The 20,224-nt window shown below is 45.1% G+C and overlaps 1 protein-coding gene and 1 long non-coding RNA gene across 2 annotated transcripts in view; both read left to right on the top strand.

Annotated features, from left to right (window-relative positions):
* LOC115083554 overlaps positions 1–20,224 on the top strand; it is a 100,410-nt gene that overhangs the window by 19,475 nt on the left and 60,711 nt on the right. The gene's annotated exons all lie outside the window — the stretch shown is intronic.
* LOC115083552 (zinc finger protein 585A-like) lies at positions 8,717–19,055 on the top strand. Its single transcript, XM_029587442.1, has 2 exons — positions 8,717–8,771; positions 15,611–19,055. The coding sequence occupies exons 1-2, from the start codon at positions 8,732–8,734 to the stop codon at positions 18,919–18,921; spliced, it is 3,351 nt and encodes a 1,116-aa protein (XP_029443302.1). The 5' UTR covers positions 8,717–8,731; the 3' UTR covers positions 18,922–19,055.

Below are 20,224 nucleotides of genomic sequence, written 5' to 3'. Positions count from 1 at the left end.
GCTAGAGTGTTTGAAATTTTTTTCTGAAAGAAAAGAGCGAGTTCTTCAGCTAATAAAGAACTATCTGTGTTTTGTGTGTACGAGTCTAGCCCAGTGCTGTGGCTCCTCACGGGGCTCTGCCCCATGGCCGTGGTCATCCCCACAGCACCCAAGGATCCACAAAACACACGTTATCATAACACTCACCTACAAGCGCCTTCACTCTGCAGCTCCTCACTACCCCTCATCATGCAGGTCACTCCTTTCTGTGCCCTTCTCTACCCCCAATTCCCGACTCCGTGCTTTCCCCTGGTGGCACCGTGTGCTTGGAATAAACTTCCTGAGCCGGTGCGTCATGCTCTCTCTCTCTTCTGATTTATATCCCATCTAAATACCCACCTTTTTGAGGCTGCTTTTAAATCTTAACCTGGGAGGAGGAATAGCCCAGTGGTTAGAGCAGTGGACTACAAAGCAGGAGACCAGGGTTCGAGTCCCGCTGTCGCTCCTTGTGACCTTGGGGAAGTCACTTTACCCTCCATTGCCTCAGGTACAAAAACTTACATTGTAAGCTCTCTGGGGATAGGGAAATACCTACAGACCTGAATGTAAACCAGTGTGCTATCTCAATTGAGATCGAATGTTGGTATAGAAAAAAAAACAAACCACACAAAACAATAACCCCTGACTATCCCTCTTGCAGCCTCATTAATATTTTTTTTTTGTAGGAACATTTTTATTGATGAACAACAAAAAAAATAAAAGTACATAACTTTATGGTCTCCGACTCGTTATTCCCCCAAGGTTTTTGATTCCCCTTCCCCCATCTGCACACATCAATGTATATGTCATAGATATGCTTTAGTCCCGAATGGTAAAACTGCGACTTGTGCGGTTAATAATCCCTTTCTTCATCAATAGTTTTTGGCCATCGCCTTTGGTAACTCTGTGGCTCGCCATTGAAGGTAGGCATCCCTGGTCGGTGGAACCGTTTCATGGAGTGGTGTATTTTCGCCGTCAGCTTATTCATTGTACGCACAGGGGTAGATTTTCAAAGGGGCACGCGCATACCCCCCGAAAACCTACCCCAAACCCCCCCTGCGCGCGCCGAGCCTATTTTGCATAGGCTTGGCGGCGCGCGCAAGTCCCCGGGGCTTGCATGAAGGGGCGTGTCGGGGGCGTGCCCGGAGTGACACGGCGTTTTGGGGGCGGGGCGTGACGCGACGTTTCGGGGGTAGTGCTGCAGGCGTGGTTTCGGCCTGGGGGCGTTCCGGGGGCGTGGCCGCGCCCTCCGGAACAGCCCCTGGGTCGGGTGTTGGCGCACCAGCAGCCCGCTGGCGCATGCAGTTAAAGATAGGGGGGGGGGTTAGATAGGGCCAGAGGGGTGGGTTAGGTAGGGGAAGGGAGGGGAGGGCGAAAGAAAATTCCCTCCGAGGCCGCTCCGATTTCGGAGCGGCCTCGGAGGGAACAGAGGCAGGCTGCTTGTCTCGGCACGCGCAGGCTGCTCAAAATCGGCAGCCTTGCGCACGCCGATCCCGGATTTTAATGGATATGCGTGGCTATGCGCGTATCTATTGAAATCCCGCGTACTCTTGTTCGCTCCTGGTGCACGAACAAAACTACGCGCTCGAACAAAATTATAAAATCTACCCCACACTGTCTGATCTCCTCATGATAGGTTGGACTGATGGACAGGCTTGTATGACAAAGGGATGGGGTTGAGCCATTGTTACCGTGTCAGTTGCATTCAATAAAGCTAAGCCCACCCTTAACTGAATTTTGTCCTTCAATGTTTGGGATATCTTGTGTTCAATCTGTTTCCACAAAGGGATTATACAATTCCCCTGCCCGCCACATATGCATATATGTGCCCACTGAATCACATCCCCTCCAACATTTTCCATTAGTATTAGACATGCCGGGGTTATGTCCCATCTATACAATTGCTTATAGCTATTTTCAACCACTAGGGATGATATTGATGCCTTATTTGCTAGTTCAAATATTATCGACCATTCCTTTTGATTATATTCTCTAGGTAAGTCTCTGTCCCAGGCCCTTATATGTTAGTAAGACTCACATTTAATAATTTATATATTTTAGATATTAGACCTTTGAAGTGGAATGGGGTCGAGCAATAGCCTTCGAATAGAGACGTTTCCAGACCCAGAGCCTTCCCTATATTATTCCCCTTCCAAAAGTGCTGGATTTGATGATAAGCTAGGCAGTCCGAGGGTGTTAACTTGTATGTCTGACTTGAAGCATCAGAAGAACTCATATCTTCTCCCCCCCATAGATGTTCAGTTCGGAAGATACCCTGTTTTTTCCAGCTAAGGAATGATTGTAGCGATTGGCATAGGGGAAAGGAAATATAATGGAACAGATGAGTCAGCAAATGGAAGGGTTTATTTCCTACTAATTTTATTTTCCATCTTTCCCAAATATTTACTGTGTCTCGTAGTTGGTAACATACAGGCTGATTCAGTAAAATGCACGGGAGAGCCGGCGCTCCGAGGCGAGCGCCCGCTCTCCCGACGCGCGCCCAGGCCACTCTCCTGGACGTGCGATTCTGTATGCAAATGAGGGCCCGTGATAAAAAGGAGGCTGTCAGCAGGTTTGACAAAATGGAGCGTCCGTTTTCCAACCCGCGAGCAGATTTTTTATTTTATTTTGGGGCCTCCGACTTTATCACTATACAGAAAAGTAGTTTTGGGCAGGTTTTAATTTCTGAGAGTAAAATGTGCGGCTTGGCTGTATCGTGCAGGACTAACTAATAGCGCCCTCAACATGCATTTGCACGTTGAGGGCGCTATTAGTTATGGGGAGGTTGGACACGTGTTTTCCACGCGCAATTACCCTTGCTGTATGAGGGGTAATAATAGCGAGTGGAAAACACGCGTTCAAACTGGGGCTAACGGTGCGCTCGGCCTGATAGTTGGGCAAAGTCGCCAAGTTTTCCTGGGCTGCCAGGGTATAGCATCCAGGGGCATCTCAGGCATCAATGATTGCTCGATAATCGCCCAGTGTTTAATATCTACTGTTTGATGCCATACTACTTAGGGTTTCGGTTGTGCCGCTACGTAGTACCAGGAAAGATTAGGTACACTTAACCCCATCTGCCTTACTTTGATAGAGGACAAATCTACTAACCCTGGGTGGTCTCTTTTTCCAAATGAAACTGAAAACCCGTTTTTGCCATTGTTTGAGAATAGCATTGGTTGTGGGTATGGGTAATGATTGGAATAGGAACAGTAGTCTGGAAAGGAAGTTCATTTGTATGGTGGCTGTTCGACCCAGCCATGAAAGGTGAAGGTTTCTCCACCTATCCAGATCTAGGAAAGCTTTCTTTAGGAGAGGAGGATAATTCAAATTAAACAGATCTTTAGGATGCTTGGATAAATAGATACCCAGATATTTGACCTTTTGGGTGGTCCATCAAAATGGATGTAATTCTTTGTGTACTGTCTCAGGATTACAAGTAACATTTAGGATCTCGGATTTCTCCCAGTTCACCTTGAACCCCGATACCGCACTGAAGTCCCGGATGACTCGTTCTATGGCTGATAGAGATTGTTGTGGTTGGGTAACAGTAAACATAACGTCATCCGCGAAGAGGCATAATTTAAATGTATTATGGGAAAAAGTGAAACCGGATCTATAGATATCATTCCTTATGACAGTCGCTAGGGGCTCTAAGAATATGGCAAATAGCGGTGATAATGGACACCCCTGTCTGGTTCCCCTCCCCACCACAAAATAATCCAAATATCCGTGATTGATTTTTTTGGCAGGCTTTGGGCTTTGTATACAAGTTGGTAATCCAAGTGTGGAAGAACGGTCCGAATCCTATCTTCCTCAGTACACCAAATAGAAAAGGCAATGGACCATGTCAAAAGCCTTTTTGGCATCGACTGATAGAAAAATGGCATCCACCTGCTTCCCATAAGCCCACCACATCAAGTCAATCAGTTTGCGAATGTTATCGCCAGCTAACCTTCCCGGCATAAATCCCGCTTGATCTTGGTGAACGAGGGTAGTAATATAGTTATTCATTCGCCATGCTAATATTTTTGCCAGTAGTTTGAGATCTAAATTTAATAAGGAAATTGGTCTATACAATCCGCAAATTGAGGGGTCCCTACCTGGCTTTAGGAGCAAAGTTATTCCCACTACATTTCAATTATGGGCTAGTGCTCCCCCATTCCTCAGGTGGTTAAACACTTTCTGCAGATATGTGACTATATAAGGGGTGAAACATTTATAAAACCTCTCCATAAGGCCATCTGGGCCTGGAGATTTTCCTAATTTTAATGTTTTGATCGCATTCAGTATTTCTACTGTAGATATTTCCTCGTCTAGAGCTTGTTGCGCCTCCACTGTCAATGAAGGTAATTGGATTGTCTCTAAATATCTATCTATGGCTTCAGGCTGTATATTGATCTCAGGGGCATACAGTTTACTGTAGAAAGCTAAAAATCTTTGCCTGATTTCTGTGTTATTGGTCAATATATGATCCCCTCATCTTTAATTTTAGCGATGGTATTTTGGTAGGTCAATTTCTTTAGTTTGCGGGCTGCGTTGTTGCCTGCTTTGTTTCCCCCCTCGAAATATTCTTGTTTTGCTAAATCTAATAAGTGAACCATCTTGGCTGACTCCAGTCTCAATAAATCTTCCCTGGTCTTAGTCAATTTATTCAAAATGGCTTGGGACCCCTGGTTTTGGTGTTCACGGGACAGTCTCATGAGCTCCTGTCTCAGTTCTTGTGCTTCCAAAGCATCCCTTGTTTGACATGAGAAGCTCTGGATATTAATAACCCCCGTAGATATGCCTTAAGGGATTCCCATACAATTGGTGGTGGAACATCTCCGTTATCATTTAACTCAATATAATCCTGAATATTCGTAATGAGAGATGTAGTAAACTGGTCATCTGTTAGCAGGCAGTCATTTAGTCGCCAAAATCAGATCCCCTTATCAGATCCCCCTACCATATTGAGCAAAGGTAATATCTAACATCACTGCTGCATGGTCCGACCATGCTACGGGAATTAAGTCAGGTCTAGAAACGTAATTGAATAAGGCTTTATCTATCAAGAAGTAGAATGTATATGACCTAGATGTGGGGAAATGTGTCCGCCACATATCCAATAGTTGCCAATTGTCCGTTAAGTCTTGTAATTTATGTCTATGGACAGGAGCGGTGGCCACTGTTCATCATCTGGGCTGTTGATCCTTACCCACTGCTTGCGCAGTTGTCGCAGTGAATCCTCGATCCTTCAAGGTTCTTATGGCGTCCGCTATATTTAAGAGGCGTGCGATTCGCCATTCCAGGTATATGTTAAGCCGAAGGGGTGCATCCATCTCTATTTTATGTTCTCTTTTCTAAGAAATGCAGTCCCCTCTTTCAGTTCCTGTCTATTTTGGAGTGTGGCTTGAGACAGGTCCGCGTATACAGATATCTCCTGGTTTTCCCAAGTCCATCTCATTTCCTTCCGTGCAGCTCCCGCTGTTCGTTCTTTTATGCTATAGTCATGGAAGCATCCTATAATGTCTCTTGGTTGCCCATTACCTGGTGCTCTCAAGGCTCTATGGGTCCTATCTAGTTTATGGTTGCCTGCTGGGCCCCCTCACGTTCTGGGGAAGCTTCCAGCAAGAATGCACAGGACCTGCGGATGGTATCGGTGCAGTCAGCGATTTCCTTCGATTCATGAAATCCTCTGAAACGTACGTTTCCTCTTCTGGCCCTATTTTCCAGATCAGCCAACTTGGCCCGCACACTCAGATTTTCTTCCTGTAGTTCAGAATAGGCCTCGTGAAGCCGTTTGCTGGTTTCTGCTTGTGCATCCATTCGAGTGTCTGTCATCCACCCCTTGCCCCAGTGCAGCTAATTCTTCGTGGAACTCGCCCAGCATTTCTTGTGTTTCGGTCTTGCTGGAGGCTGCAGAACCAGTCTCGAAATTCTGCTCTTGTAGGCGCCTCCTCCGAGGTTATATTAAAGGCGTCCTCTGAGGGTTCGCCTCCGGTGTCCTGGTTGGCAGTCTTCTCCCCTCGGTCTCCCATCTTCCGGTATGAAAACCATTGGAAATCTACCATTTTTTGTTTTGCAGCCATCGCCCAAGCGTTCAGACCTGGTTCGTGTGCATTTCGGCAATATTAAATTTCTTTCTCGCTCCCATTTTTTATTTTTGTAGAAAATTAACTGCGGAGCTCATGGCTCAGGCAGCCATCAAGCCCGATGATGTCACTTCCTCCTCTACAGCCTCATTAATTTTAACTATTTTGTTAATAAAATAAATTCCCCAAGTGTTTTTTGCCCTGGCTCTCTGTCTTGATTAGATTGTAAGCTCTATTGAAATGGGATGCGTCACTTAATCAACCGGCATGTGAGCCATGGAAGTAACTGGAAATGGGAGCCAGGACCCCAAACTCTTCCTGCCCTGCTGTTTATTTGATTGATTGTATTTTGATCGTCTCCTAATTTGAAAGAAACATCTTAAAGCGATGTGCAGTCGGACATTGAAATGTCTAACTCTATGTTAGGATTTAGCACTACTGCTACTGTTTATCATGTTTAAAGCACTACTAGGTGTACCCAGCACTGTATAGACACACACAGGAGACGGTCCCTGCTCCAGGGAGCTTACAGTCTAATCAAGGCAAACCTGCACAACAAACCAGAATATTGAAGAAGCGTCTCAGAGAGAACTTAGGATTTAAAAGCAGCAGCAAGAAGGCGAGGTTTTTTTTTTTACATTGTTTTATTTATAGATTTTCAAAATTCCCAAGATTCATCTTGATACAGAAATACAGAGAATAGGATACATTTTCTCACAAGTAATTCTCCAGTCAGTTCCTTATTCCTTTCTCTAATATAAAGTCCTCATATAAGGGGGAGCGAAACTTCCCCAACCTAAGGAAAAAATGTTTTAACCAAAGAAATTCCTCAATAGAACGACAGCGGCCGTTTCCATCGATGGGGGCACTCGGTGCATTTGGACGGGACACTGCTGGTATCGCAGGGGCTTCACCTATGAAGAACTGTGGTAATTGTGCTGGGTCAGAAAATCCCTCCCTGTTCTTGTTATCTGTTAAAATGTTAAATGTTAAAATGTTAAATGTATTTATATTGTTATTTAAAATGTTATTTGTTACAATGTAAGCCACCCACGTGGCGACAGTTTTATTTCACTGTACACCGGTGTGATATGTATTTTATACAGGAACGTCGGTTTATAAAAACTAAAAATAAATAAATAAATAAATAAATAAATATTTTACCTTGGAAACAAAAGCCCCTCCAGTCTGTAAGAGCTGCGGCCTCAGTAGCAGAAAAGCTTTCCTCCTCTTCTGAGTCTGGCGTGAGACGCCTGGGAATCCTCTGACTTTCCATCCCAGGAACAATCCTTCCTGTGCCTAAATCACAGTCTCATTCCCCAGCCTTTAGCCGCTTCAAGGGCTAAATAAGAACATAAGAACCTGCCATACTGGGTCAGACCAAGGGTCCATCAAGCCCAGCATCCTGTTTCCAACAGAGGCCAAACCAGGCCACAAGAACCTGGCAAGTACCCAAACACTAAGAAGATCCCAAGCTACTGATGCAATTAATAGCAGTGGCTATTCCCTAAGTAAACTTGATTAATAGCCGTTAATTGACTTCTCCACCAAGAACTTATCCAAACCTTTTTTGAACCCAGCTACACTAACTGCACTCACCACATCCTCTGGCAACAAATTCCAGAGCTTTATTGTGCGTTGAGTAAAAAAGAACTTTCTCCGATTAGTTTTAAATGTGCCCCATGCTAACTTAATGGAGAGCCACCTATTCCTTCTATTATCCGAAAGAGTAAATAACCGATTCGCATCTACTCGTTCAAGACCTCTCATGATTTTAAACACCTCTATCATATCCCCCCTCAGTCGTCTCTTGAAAAGTGGTGGAGAAAGACACAGATAAGGGCAACTTGCCTGATGATCACGAGGAAGGGAGAGAAAAGAAAGACATGAGGAGCTGCAGAGTGAGGGGAGGGAGAGAAGCTTGAGCTGTAGGTGGAAGTGGACAGAGAGCCAGTGTAGCGACCTGAGAAGATCACAGCGAGGTTAAAGAAAGAGAAGTCATGCAGCTGAATGTGGAAGAGATTGCAGGGGAGAAAAACGATTCAAAGAGCGAGTTACAGAAGTCTAAGCAGGAGGAGATAAGAGAGGGAGGAGGGTTTTGGTGGCAGGCTCGAGGAGGAAGGGAGAGATTTAAGCAGAGTTATAGAGGAGGAACGGACTCACTTTAGCAGTGTTTTGGATGTGCAGAAGGAGGGAACGGCATCAAAGATGACCCAAGGTTAGGGGCTGAGCAGTCAGGAGGATGAGAGCACAGCGAGCCCTCCTGATGTGACAGAATCAGATGTTCCTGAGGTTCTGGGTAATGCTCTGTTAGATCCTGGGTTTTATTATTCACTGATTTATCCAGGCAGAGACGTTAGATATTCTCTGTCCTGGGATTAGATTTGTAAACCCCGAGGTCCAGGGAGGAAACTGACTCCAGGGGAACAAGTCTGGCAGTTCCTGGGGATGAGGGGTCCTGGTGTCCTCTCTTCCATGATAAAATGTTAAGAGATTAAAGCCGCTGAGCCCCTCCTCGTGTCCCTGAGTGTTTCTGGTTTGTGTTTCAGGTGCGGGTGACGTTTGAGGACATCGCTGTCTCTTTCTCCCAGGAGGAGTGGGAGTATTTGGATGAAGGGCAGAAGGAGCTTTACAGGGAGGTGATGAAGGAGAATTATGAGACCCTGAGCTCTCTAGTTCTAGGTAAGGATTGCATTATCTGCATTTCTAGTTTACACAGAGGATGTTTTACAAACATCATTGGGTCAGCGCCTCACAGTAAATGTGCACACAGCCCTGGATTTCCCCCCTCTCTTGTGTAGGGAACAGGAAGGGCGGGATTGAGGCAGACAGAGCTGGGCTGAACCCCCTGATAAGAAATTGGCAGCTGATCACTGATGCTGTAAGAATGAAGCAGCCCGGTGTATCCCCAGAGCCCTCCCTCTCCTGCGGCATGGAGTATCTCCTTCTCTTTTCTGGGCCACTCTCCCACTCCCCACTCCAGCAATAGCAATTTGGATCTCCCTCCCGGGATCTCAGATTCTGTCTGCAGGTAGTGGAACCTCCTCTTCTCTCCTTCCTACCTCTCCCCTCCTCCCGATCCCCGATCCTCGTCTCTGAAATCCCTCTTACTCCATCCTCCCCTCTTCTCCTTCCTCCTCTTCCCCCATCCTAGATTTCCAAACCTCCCCCTCTTTTTCAAACTTTCTAATCTCCTGTCCTTAATCCTCTCTCCTTATTCTCACCCCATCCCTGGCCTTCTCATACTCCTTCCCTCTCCCTCCCATCCCTGAGATCTCCTCCCTGTGCTGATACCTGAGATCCCTTTTCCTCAACCAGTAAAAGTGAGAGAATTTCTACAGACACAAGTAAGATTGGGAAACCTGTTTTATTGTCTCAATATATTATAAGATTACTGGGGCTCCGGGAATCATTACGTCGCATCTGAACATCACCCAAAGCAGGAAGAGAGGCTACAGGCAGCAAAGGAGGGGCAAGGACACTCACAGCACGGGGGCAATCACTGCAGCCCCGGCGCCATCAATGGGGCAGGTAGCAAGGGAGATAAACCTGAAGCACCAGGAGAAGAAAAGTGGTGGTGGGGATTTCCCAGATCCCCTCTGAATAAGAACATAGGACACTGCCATGCTGGGTCAGACCAAGGGTCCATCAAGCCCAACATCCTGTTTCCAACAGAGGCCAAACCAGGCCACAAGAACCTGGCAAGTACCCAAACACCAAGAAGATCCCATGCTACTGATGCAATTAATAACAGTGGCTATTCCCTAAGTAAACTTGATTAATTGCCGTTAATGGACTTCTCCTCCAAGAACTTATCCAAACCTTTTTTGAGCCCAGCTACACTAACTGCACTCACCACATCCTCTGGCAACAAATTCCAGAGCTTTATTGTGCGTTGAGTGAAAAAGAATAATCTATAATCACTGCTGAAGAGCCCTGCCTACCCGTGCTCCCATTGCTCTTTCATTTTTCCCTAATAGTGAGGAATCCCTAATTCTGGAATTCCTCAAGAGGGAAATGTAGAGACAAGACCTGACCCTTGTAACAGTTTTGCAACGACCTATGACCTTTTGAGGCATAAGGACTGCAACACTTGGAAACTTGTACTGTTCTTGTTCCTTTGCAGCAACTCAGGGAAACCTGGGATGTGGCAGAGGGCGGGTGCATGTGCCTGTGAATCACCGTGACCCCAAAGTTTTGTTTTATCTGTGGGAACCGTGCCTGAGAGCACCAAAGGGGAAACAGATGGGAGAAGTTAAGCTATTTGTAGAACAAAGGAAAATGTGTGTCCTGGGGGTCAGAAGGATGACTGCTGACTGCATGCGGAGGGCTTGAGGTCAGAGAGAGAGAAACACCTGTATATAAGGGGTGGTTGGAGCCCTGGACACTGGGAGAAGGCCTGCACTCTCTCAGCAGGTACATTGCGTTGGACCCTTCTCCCCAGGAAGACGCCCATTCTTACAGTTATACTGGAATACTTATAACCTATTTACATAGAATGAAACTTATGCTTGCTGTTGTGATTCAATACTAATAAAAGATGAATTATCTGTAAAATTCTAAAAAGAACAAGTCTTCCTGTGAGATTCCTGAGACTTGTATTACAGAAAAGGGATCCAGGAGAGAAGCCTCCCCCGAAGGTTTAGCCACAGCAAGCAGTCTGATGTAAAAATAAAGATAATTAGGGAACTGAAACCCTTTGGAAGAAGGAACAGTATGGCTGAGGCTAAACAATTGTACAGCTTAAAGGCAGCGGGTGCAGGAGGCCGAAAGCGGTGGTGTCTGTACTCACCGGTAAGGGCTGAGCTCAGGTAAGTTTAAAAAAAATACAAATAATAAAAAATGTAGTGATAACAGAGGGCTCTGCAGGACTTCCTCCGGTCTCCGTGCTTGGTGCGCCGTTCCGGCGTTTGTTCCTGCTCCCGTTGGTGTTAGGGGAACTTGGCAGGTTGGGCGGCACCGGTGGGCTAGGCCCCACTGCAAGGCTTGTTTCTTGCAAGCCGCATGGAAGGCCGCGGCTGCAGTTTTGCCCGCTTTTGTGCCTGCTTTACTGCCCTCTAGTGCAACGTTGGTGCTTCCAGTGCGTCTGGCTCTGCACACGTGCTGTGTGCCCAGTTCTGGAAGCGACGTTTGCACGCACAAGGTTTTCCGTTTGGTGGTGCGCACAGTTTGGGGCGGATTTTAAAAGCCCTGCTTGCTTAAATCCGCCCGGATTTACGCGAGCAGGGCCTTGCGCACCGGTGCACCTATGTTCCATAGGCCTACCGGCGCGCGCAGAGCCCCGGGACTCGCGTAAGTCCCGGGGTTTTTCGAGCGGGGTGGGGGCGGATCGGCGCGGCGTTTTGGGGGTGGGATGTGGCGTTTTGGGGGAGGGTCCGGGGGCATGGTTTCGGCCCGGGGCGGTCCGGGGGCGTGGCCGCGCCCTCCGGAACCGCCCCCAGTAGTAGATACGCGCGGCTACGCGCGTATCTACTAAAATCAAGCATACTTTTGTTTGCAGCTGGTGCGCCAACAAAAGTACGCGAAGGCGCACTTTCTTAAAATCTACCCCTTTGTGTGTGTGTTTGTGACACATACTATGGGTGCGCATACATTTTGTGCGCTTGCAAGTTTTCGGTGCGAGCTGGCTGGACGTACATTCTCCGTTGTCTGTGCACTGATGGCGCTGGTCAGTAAGAAACCTAAGTGCCTTTCTCTCTGTGCTGCCTGTCATATTCGGGCATCTCAGCCTGCTGTGTCCTCTGACCTGTGTCTGCGCTGTTTAGAGGCTCAGGGAGAGTTGTGTTCCTCTGATTTTGCTAAGCCTGGATCCTCCCAGCCTGAAGATGGTCTGGTTAAGGATCTGTCTGGAGCAACGCCGGATCTTGGAGCTCCCTTGACTGGTTCCTCCGCAGGGGATGGCGGTTCAGTGGGCCCTGCTCCAGTTCCTTCCGGGTTTGGCCTGGATCCGGCTGCTTTTTCTTGGGTGGAGTTTTTTTTCAGGGTTTGCAATCCTTTCTTCAGGCGCAGTCCTCAGCTTCGCCCAATCCTGTCAGGTCGGACCCTCACCCTCCCTCTTCCAGTTCTATGTTTAAGTGCCGGAGCTCGCCTCAGTTTGCTGCGGGTGTTCCCGACAGGAACCTGGATGGCACTGATGATGAGGCAGACCCTGGAACCGTATTGAACCATGTTGCCTTTTTTACATAGAGATGAACTGCCGGCCCTGATTTCCCAGACATTAAAGATGCCGAGTGTTCTTGGTGCAGATTCCATGTCTGAACCATAGAAGAATCCTATTTGGTCTTCCTTGCATAAAGCCTCTTGTTTTTTCCCTGTTATGGATGCCATTCAGGGGTAACTTGCTGGTGTGGTGGTTACTACCCTTAACCAACAAGCCTTCATACCGTTGATGCAACTCATTATTGCTTTCTGCTTTAACAGCAAGAGGAAAAGGGGACAGCAACCAACAAGCACACGACTGACTTTTACGGGCTGGGAAACCAAGCCTGGGGGTAACTTGCTGATGTGGCTGTTATAACCCTTAACCGATAAGCCTTATACTTGTGATGTAACTCCAACATTGCTCTTTGCTTCAACGGCAAGAGATAACAAGGAATTGAACAACGAGGGCCCTGAGTTTAGCAGTTTGGGAAACTAAGTGTGGGGTAACTTGTATGCCACGGCAGTTGCCACCTCCTGATGATCCCTTTATGGGGAAACCTGTATGGCGCGGCTGGTGCTACCATAAGCTTGCTGGGCAGCCTGGATGGACCATTTGGTCCTTTTCTGCTGTCATTTCTATGTTTCTATGATTGATCTTGAATGGGGCACCGCAGAGGCAAATTTTAAAGAGTGTCGTACATTGGAACGCCTGTATCTCCTGGATCCAGCGGCGAGAGAGTGTTTATTTTCCCAACATGGATGCGCTTGTCTGTGCCATCTCTAATCAGATGATTATCTCTGTGGAGGGAGGAGTGGCCTTGAAGGTAGAGCATGATAGGGGGATTGAGGCTATCCTTAAGCAGGCCTTTGAAGCAGTGGTGATGACTTTACAGATTGCTTCCTGTTGCGCCCTAGTGGCACGATCTTGTCTGCTCCTCTCTCAGGAAGTTGATGATTCTGGAGTGAATTCCAGAGCGGAATGGATCTCTCTGCCCTCTTTTTAGCAGATGCGGGCTGTGAATTGGTCCGTACCTCGGCCAGAGGAGTAGGTTCGGTGTCCTTGGCGAATGTGCGTCTCTGGAGGTTCTTTGGGAATGGTTCTCTGTTCCCACCACAGCGGTGATTTCTTTGATTTTGGTATTTCAGCAGGAAGGTTTGACTAACGGGCTGGTGCTAAGTACGCTGAAGTTAGAAGTTGCAGCTTTGGCTTGGTATAGGGGTCGAGTTCAAGGGAGACCTTTTTTTCATCGCACCCAGAAGGGTCTAGATTTTCTAAGGGTGTTAAGCCTGTTTGACTGCCACTGTGGACACTTGTATGCTTTAGGACCTGACCTTGGTGTTGACCTTCTTGGCAGGCCCCACATTTCTTCCTCTTCGGTAGCTTCCCGTTTCTGGTGCTTACACTGGACAGAGTACAGGTTAGGACTGTACCTTCCTTCATGTCCAAGGTGGTATCTGACTTTTTCTTTCACTCTGTCCATATTGTTGCCCTCGGATGGAGCGGTGGATGTGGCATCCCTTGGATGTGCGGAGACATCTGTTGCATTAACTTAGGGTTACTGAGACCTTGTGGAGAACAGATCGTCTCTTCGTACTTCATGAGAAACAGCTTCTCGTCCCACAGTGGCAGTTTGGATTAAAGATGTGATCACAGCGGCTTAGGTGGATGTGGATCTGCCATTACCCAGGCTAATTGGGGCTCGTTCGACGACAGTGCTAACGGTATTTATTTATTTAGATTTATATTCCACTTTTTGCACTTTTTTCAGCACTTCAAAGTGGATTACATTTAGGAACTGGTACCTGAGACAGAGTTATAGTTTCTTTCTTTGTTGGAGATTTGCCTAGCAGTGACGTTGTCTTGGTTACATCCCTTCTCCAAGCATTATTGTATGGTGGTGAGGGTTCGAGAAGTTGCGTCTTTTGCCGGAGCGGTGTTGAGAACGTGAGCAGCCTCCTTCCTTACGAGGAAGTAGCTTTGGTACATCCCTCTTGTGGGGACTGGCCTGCCGGGATGCAGAGGAAGGTGAAATTACTACTTACCTGATAATTTCCTTTCCTCTCTGAGAGGCAGGCCAAGCCACAATCCTGCCCTGAGCTGCCTGTACAGGACTGTACTGATTTTTCTATTTGTCCTTTCTCAGGGACATTATTGGAGGTAGAATTCGTAGGCCTATGCAGATCTTCGGGTCATCTAAGGGCCTTGTAAGTGTTTGCCTTCTTTGTCTGTTACGGCTTCTGCATTTCCTTCTCATCTGAGCCCAGTGCTTTGCTCGCTGGAAGAAAAAAAAGAAGTGAATGAGTGGGGGAGAAAGTGTTTTTAACTCCAGACTTACAGTTCTAGTGTTAATTAGTTGCCACAGTCGGCTTTTGCAGAATACTGGCACACTGACGTCAGCACAGGGCTATATGAGGGTGACATCAGCGAGTCAGTTGGTTTCTGTCTCCATCTGCTGGTAGGTGTGCATAACCCACTTATGTAGACAGGCTTGCTTGTCCTAGAGGAGAGAAAATTATCAGCTGAGTAGTAATTTCACCTTCCTGGGTTTTTGAATTCTGGATGTCTGACTCCTGTGTGGGAGTAGTGGGGTGGATATACAGGATGCTGCAAAGTTGGGGAAATTGGGTGTCTGAGTTACAGATCTTGTTCTACCAGAGCCCACTGTAACCCATTTATTCCTGGGTTTCTGAATCCGCTGGGAGAGGCAATCTGGATGTACAATCTATTTTGCCCTCTACTGTTGATGATTGCATCAAGTTAGGGATTGGTCTGCCTCACTCTAGCCTGCGAGCCTTGCAGACGCTCCAAACATCCACAGCCCGTTTAGTTATAAGAAGCTTTCCTTGGGATCATGCAACTCTACTGCTGTGTGAATTACTTCAGTTGCTGCTGTAGCAGTAGATTAAATTTAAAATTTTAACCCTTGTTTTTAGATCACTGAAGGTTAATGGTCCATGATTATTATTTTAACTTGTTATTATAATGTTTAGTTTGGCAGATCCACTATAAGCAGATTATAAATGTTATTAAATAAATAAAAAGATAAGCCCAGAGGAACCAGACCTATAGGAATCCTAAAGGAGGGACCTTTGTGATCTCCAAAGTTCCTGTATTGCATCAGCTTTCTTTCTGCATCCTACGCAGTATGGTAGAGAGAACTCATTGATTTTCTTAACTTCTCTGAATATTTCTATAAAGACAGCTTAGATAAGTTTTCATAGGCATCACATAAAGCTTTCTGCTAAGTCATAGAATTCTTTAATATCAGAGATCCCATGTGTTGATTATTTGATCCTTCTGAACGTCTCATCTCAGGTTATTGGTAGCTTTCCATGCCATTGTCACTTACACATGATTAATTCCTTCTTTTTATATCCAGCAGACAATAAGGTCATACAGAAAGAGAAGAGGGAGGAGAATCGAGAAGAACACCCTATAGTATTAGCACTTACACCAAGACAATCAGGAAATGTCTGTGAGAATCTTGCCCAGAGGACTGAGGGGGGAGACATTAGCCAAAGACAGCAGGAATCAGAGAAGAAGGAGCAAGACTCTGCAGGAGACTCACCGGATGGAGTCACTGCTTGTGAGAGAAGTGACAGGGAGTTCACAGACATCCCTGAGCACCAGGGACACCCGAGAAGGGAGAATCCCTTCCAGAATAATAATAGTGATCAAATAACTTCTGACTTCCAGCAGAAAGAGGAGGAAGGGAAGAAATCCTTTCACTGTGTCACCTGTTCGAAAAACTTTAATAGAAAGTGTCATTTTGTGTTGCACCAGAGAAATCACCCAGGAGTGAGACCTTTTCCATGCAAACAGAAGTTATCTCTGAAATTACACCAGAGAATCCACACTGAAGGGAGCACTTTCACTTGTATCGAATGCAAGAAAACCTTTTCTTGCAGGGAATCCTTATTAATACACCAAAGAACGCACACAGGTAAGAGACCCTCTCATTGCCCTCAAGATGGAGAATCTTACAGTTCTGAGTTCTCTTCATTACATCATCAGAAAATGGAGATTGAAGAGAGAACATTTTCATGTTCTGAAAGTGGAGAAAACATTCAAATGCAAGACCTAATAATAAACCAAGCAATACAGAGAGAAGAATTATTCATTAGTACTGATGGTGACAGAAACTTCAATCGGAAAGGAAACTTCACAAGACAACGAAAATTCCAACCAGGAGAGAGAGCATTTTCAAGTAATGAATGCAATAAAAGTTTATGTGAGGGGGAAGTCATTTTAAGAGGCAGAAAAAAACTTAATGGTGAAAGACCATTTTCTTGCATTCAGTCTGAAAAAAGCTTCCGTGGTAAGGCAGTTGACTCAGAACAGAAGAAAATCCCCAAAGTAGAAAGTCAATTTATATGCACTGAGTGTGGTAAAAGCTTCAGCCAGAAGTGCAAACTCATTATCCACCAGCGAATCCACACCGGAGAAAAAACATTTAAATGTATTGAATGTGGTAAAAGCTTCAGTTGGAAGAAATCTCTCATATTGCATCAGAGAATTCATACAGGAGAAAAACCTTTTGAATGTACTGAATGTGGTAAAAGCTTCAGTCAGAAGACATCTCTCATATTGCATCAGAGAATTCATACAGGAGAAAAACCATTTGAATGTACTGAATGTGGTAAAAGCTTCAGTCAGAAGACATATCTCATGCAGCATCAAAGAGTCCATACAAGAGAGAAACCATTTAAATGTACTGAATGTGGTAAAGGCGTCAGTAGCCAAGCATCTCTTACATTGCATCACAGAATCCATACTGGACAGAAACCGTTTAAATGTACTGAATGTGGTAAAAGCTTTAATTGGAAGCCATCTTTCATGCGGCATCAGATAATCCATACTGGAGAGAAACCATTTAAATGTACTGAATGTGGTAAAAGCTTTTATCTGAAGCCATATCTCATTCAGCATCAGAGAGTCCATTCAGGAGAAAAACCATTTAAATGTCCTAAATGTGGTAAAAGCTTTATTCGGAAGACAAATCTCATGCAGCATCAGATAATCCATACTGGAGAAAAACCATATGAATGTAGTGAATGTGGCAAAAGCTTTTGTCAGATGCGATCGCTCATGCAGCATCAGATAATCCATACTGGAGAAAAACCATTTAAATGTACTGAATGTGGTAAAGGCTTCAGATCCAAGGCCTGTCTTACATTGCATCAGAGAATCCATACTGGAGAAAAACCATTTACATGTACTGAATGTGGTAAAAGATTCACTCGGGAGGCGCCTTTCATTTTGCATCAGAGAACACATACTGGAGAAAAACCCTTTAAATGTACTGAATGTGGTAAAAGCTTCAGTCAGAAGACATCTCTCATATTGCATCAGAGAATCCATACTGGAGAAAAACCATTTAAATGTCCTGAATGTGGTAAAAGCTTTAGTCAGAAGACACATCTCATGCAGCATCAGATAATCCATACTGAAGAAAAACCCTTTAAATGTACTGAATGTGGTAAAAGCTTCAGTCAGAAGACATCTCTCATATTGCATCAGAGAATCCATACTGGAGAAAAACCATTTAAATGTCCTGAATGTGGTAAAAGCTTTAGTCGGAAGAGACATCTCATGCAGCATCAGAGAATCCATACTGGAGAAAAAACATTTAAATGTACTGAATGTGGTAAAGGCTTCCGCGACCAAACAGCTCTTACAGTGCACCAGAGAATCCATACTGGAGAGAAACCATTTAAATGCACTGAATGTGGTAAAGGCTTCAGATCCAAGGCATGTCTTACACGGCATCAGAGAATCCATACTGGAGAAAAACCATTTACATGTACTGAATGTGGTAAAAGATTCACTCGGGAGGCGCCTTTCATTTTGCATCAGAGAACACATACTGGAGAAAAACCCTTTAAATGTACTGAATGTGGTAAAAGCTTCAGTAAGAAGACATTTCTCATATTGCATCAGAGAATCCATACTGGAGAAAAACCATTTAAATGTACTGAATGTGGTAAAGGCTTTTGTCAGAAGCAATCTCTTATACAGCATCAGAGAATCCATACTGGAGAGAAACCATTTAAATGTACTGAATGTGGAAAAAGCTTCAGTGACCAAACATCTCTTACATTGCATCAGAGAATGCATACTGGAGAGAAACTGTTTAAATGTACTGAATGTGGTAAAAGCTTTAATCGGAAGCCATCTTTCATGCGGCATCAGAGAATCCATACTGGAGAGAAACCATTTAAATGTACTGAATGTGGTAAAGACTTCAGTGACAAAAGATCTCTTACATTGCATCAGAGAACGCATACTGGAGAGAAACCGTTTAAATGTACTGAATGTGGTAAAAGCTTTAATTGGAAGCCATCTTTCATGCGGCATCAGAGAATCCATACTGGAGAGAAACCATTTAAATGTACTGAATGTGGGAAAGACTTCAGTGACAAAAGATCTCTTACATTGCATCAGAGAACGCATACTGGAGAGAAACCGTTTAAATGTACTGAATGTGGTAAAAGCTTTAGTCAAAAGCACTCTCTCATGCTGCATCAGAGAGTCCATACAGGAGAAAAACCTTTTAAATTTATTGAATGTAATAAAAGTTTTAGTCAGAAGACGTCTCTCATGCAGCATCAGAGAATCCATACTGGAGGAAATTCATTTAAATGTACTGAAGGTGGGGAAACAAGTCATTCTTGCAAATTGGACAGATAATTACCCCCCTAACTATGACAATTGGTTCCAGAAAATGATTCGCCTTTGCTCTATGGAGCACGCTATTATTAAGCCAGAGTCACCAAAGAGATCTGTGCAGACTAAGCTCATGTGGGCAGCGTTTACAAAATATTTAACTCCACGCATTGGAAATTATCGAGATCCATGGGCTTTGGAAAAGACGACACACAACTGCCAGATGATGCAATGAGCCTTCTTCACCAGCGGACAAGTTTATTACTCAGAGAACACGACATAAGGATCTTGGAATACTGGCATAAAGACATTTATACTTATTAATCCCGTGTACAGTGGGTGGGTAGAGGGGGGGAGGGGGGGAAATAGGGAGGGCTGGAGTTTTTTGAAGGGGGAGGTTAAAATTCTAGGTTTTGCTTGTTCAATATCATTCATTGTTGTATAACAGTACTTTTATTTCTTTGAGAGTTGTGCTTTGTAAATCTTTGAAAAACCTAATAAAGTTTAAAAAAAAAATAAATGTACTGAATGTGGTAAAAGCTTTAGTCAGAAGACATCACTCATGCAGCATCAGAAAATTCATACTGGAGGAAAATCAAGTTAATGTACTGTGTCTGGTAAAACTTCAGTAGAAAGGAAGACTTTGCAAGCCACCAGAAAAGTTGCACAGGAGCCAAATTCAGTTAATATGCTTTCATATAGTTTTGGAATAGAAGACTGGCCTAATAAAGATATTAAAATGCTGGATGCAAGAACAATAAAACTTCTCCATTTCCATCACATAAGCTATAAGAATCAGGGGAGGTTGATATTCAGATGTCAGAAAACTGGATAATTAGGACTTATCCATCTATCTTACTGCTACTGAATATCCAGTTATGTTCAATGGCTGAGTAAGTTATGGGTGGGCAGTGGGTGGATCGGAGCAGTGCTACTTAGCTGAATATGTTATTTAGCTAAGTAGCGATTTTGGCAACATGGGGGTTTTGCATGATTTGTAGTTTATTTTTTTGCCATGTGATACTTTTCCCCAGAGAGCTCATTCCCTGTGTGCTGGCTTGCAGGTAGTGTTTGACCGCTGCACTATAGTTCAGGCAGAGGCTTTGGATGCTGCCTTGACTGAAGGTGGCTTGATCAGCATTCACATCCCAGCAGCCCTGAGTACATGTAACACTAAAACACACCCTGCAGTGCCATTGGCCAGAAAGCTCACTATTAATACTGTGTTTCCTGATTGGCCCTGGAGACAGAGAACTTACCCTGATGGTTCTGGAACTCTCCAGCCTCAGCTAGCAGTGAAGAGGAAGAAGATCTCTGTGCTGAGGCC

Source organism: Rhinatrema bivittatum, chromosome 2, assembly GCF_901001135.1.
Source record: "Rhinatrema bivittatum chromosome 2, aRhiBiv1.1, whole genome shotgun sequence".
Taxonomy (NCBI): Eukaryota; Metazoa; Chordata; class Amphibia; order Gymnophiona; family Rhinatrematidae; genus Rhinatrema; species Rhinatrema bivittatum.
This window is presented reverse-complemented; position numbering and strand designations above follow the sequence as displayed.

Coding starts and splice junctions, on each gene's coding strand:
- LOC115083552 (XM_029587442.1), top strand. CDS start 8,732: ATGAAGGAGAATTATGAGACCCTGAGCTCTCTAGTTCTAG. Junction 8,772..15,610: donor CCTGAGCTCTCTAGTTCTAG/GTAAGGATTGCA, acceptor TTTTATATCCAG/CAGACAATAAGGTCATACAG.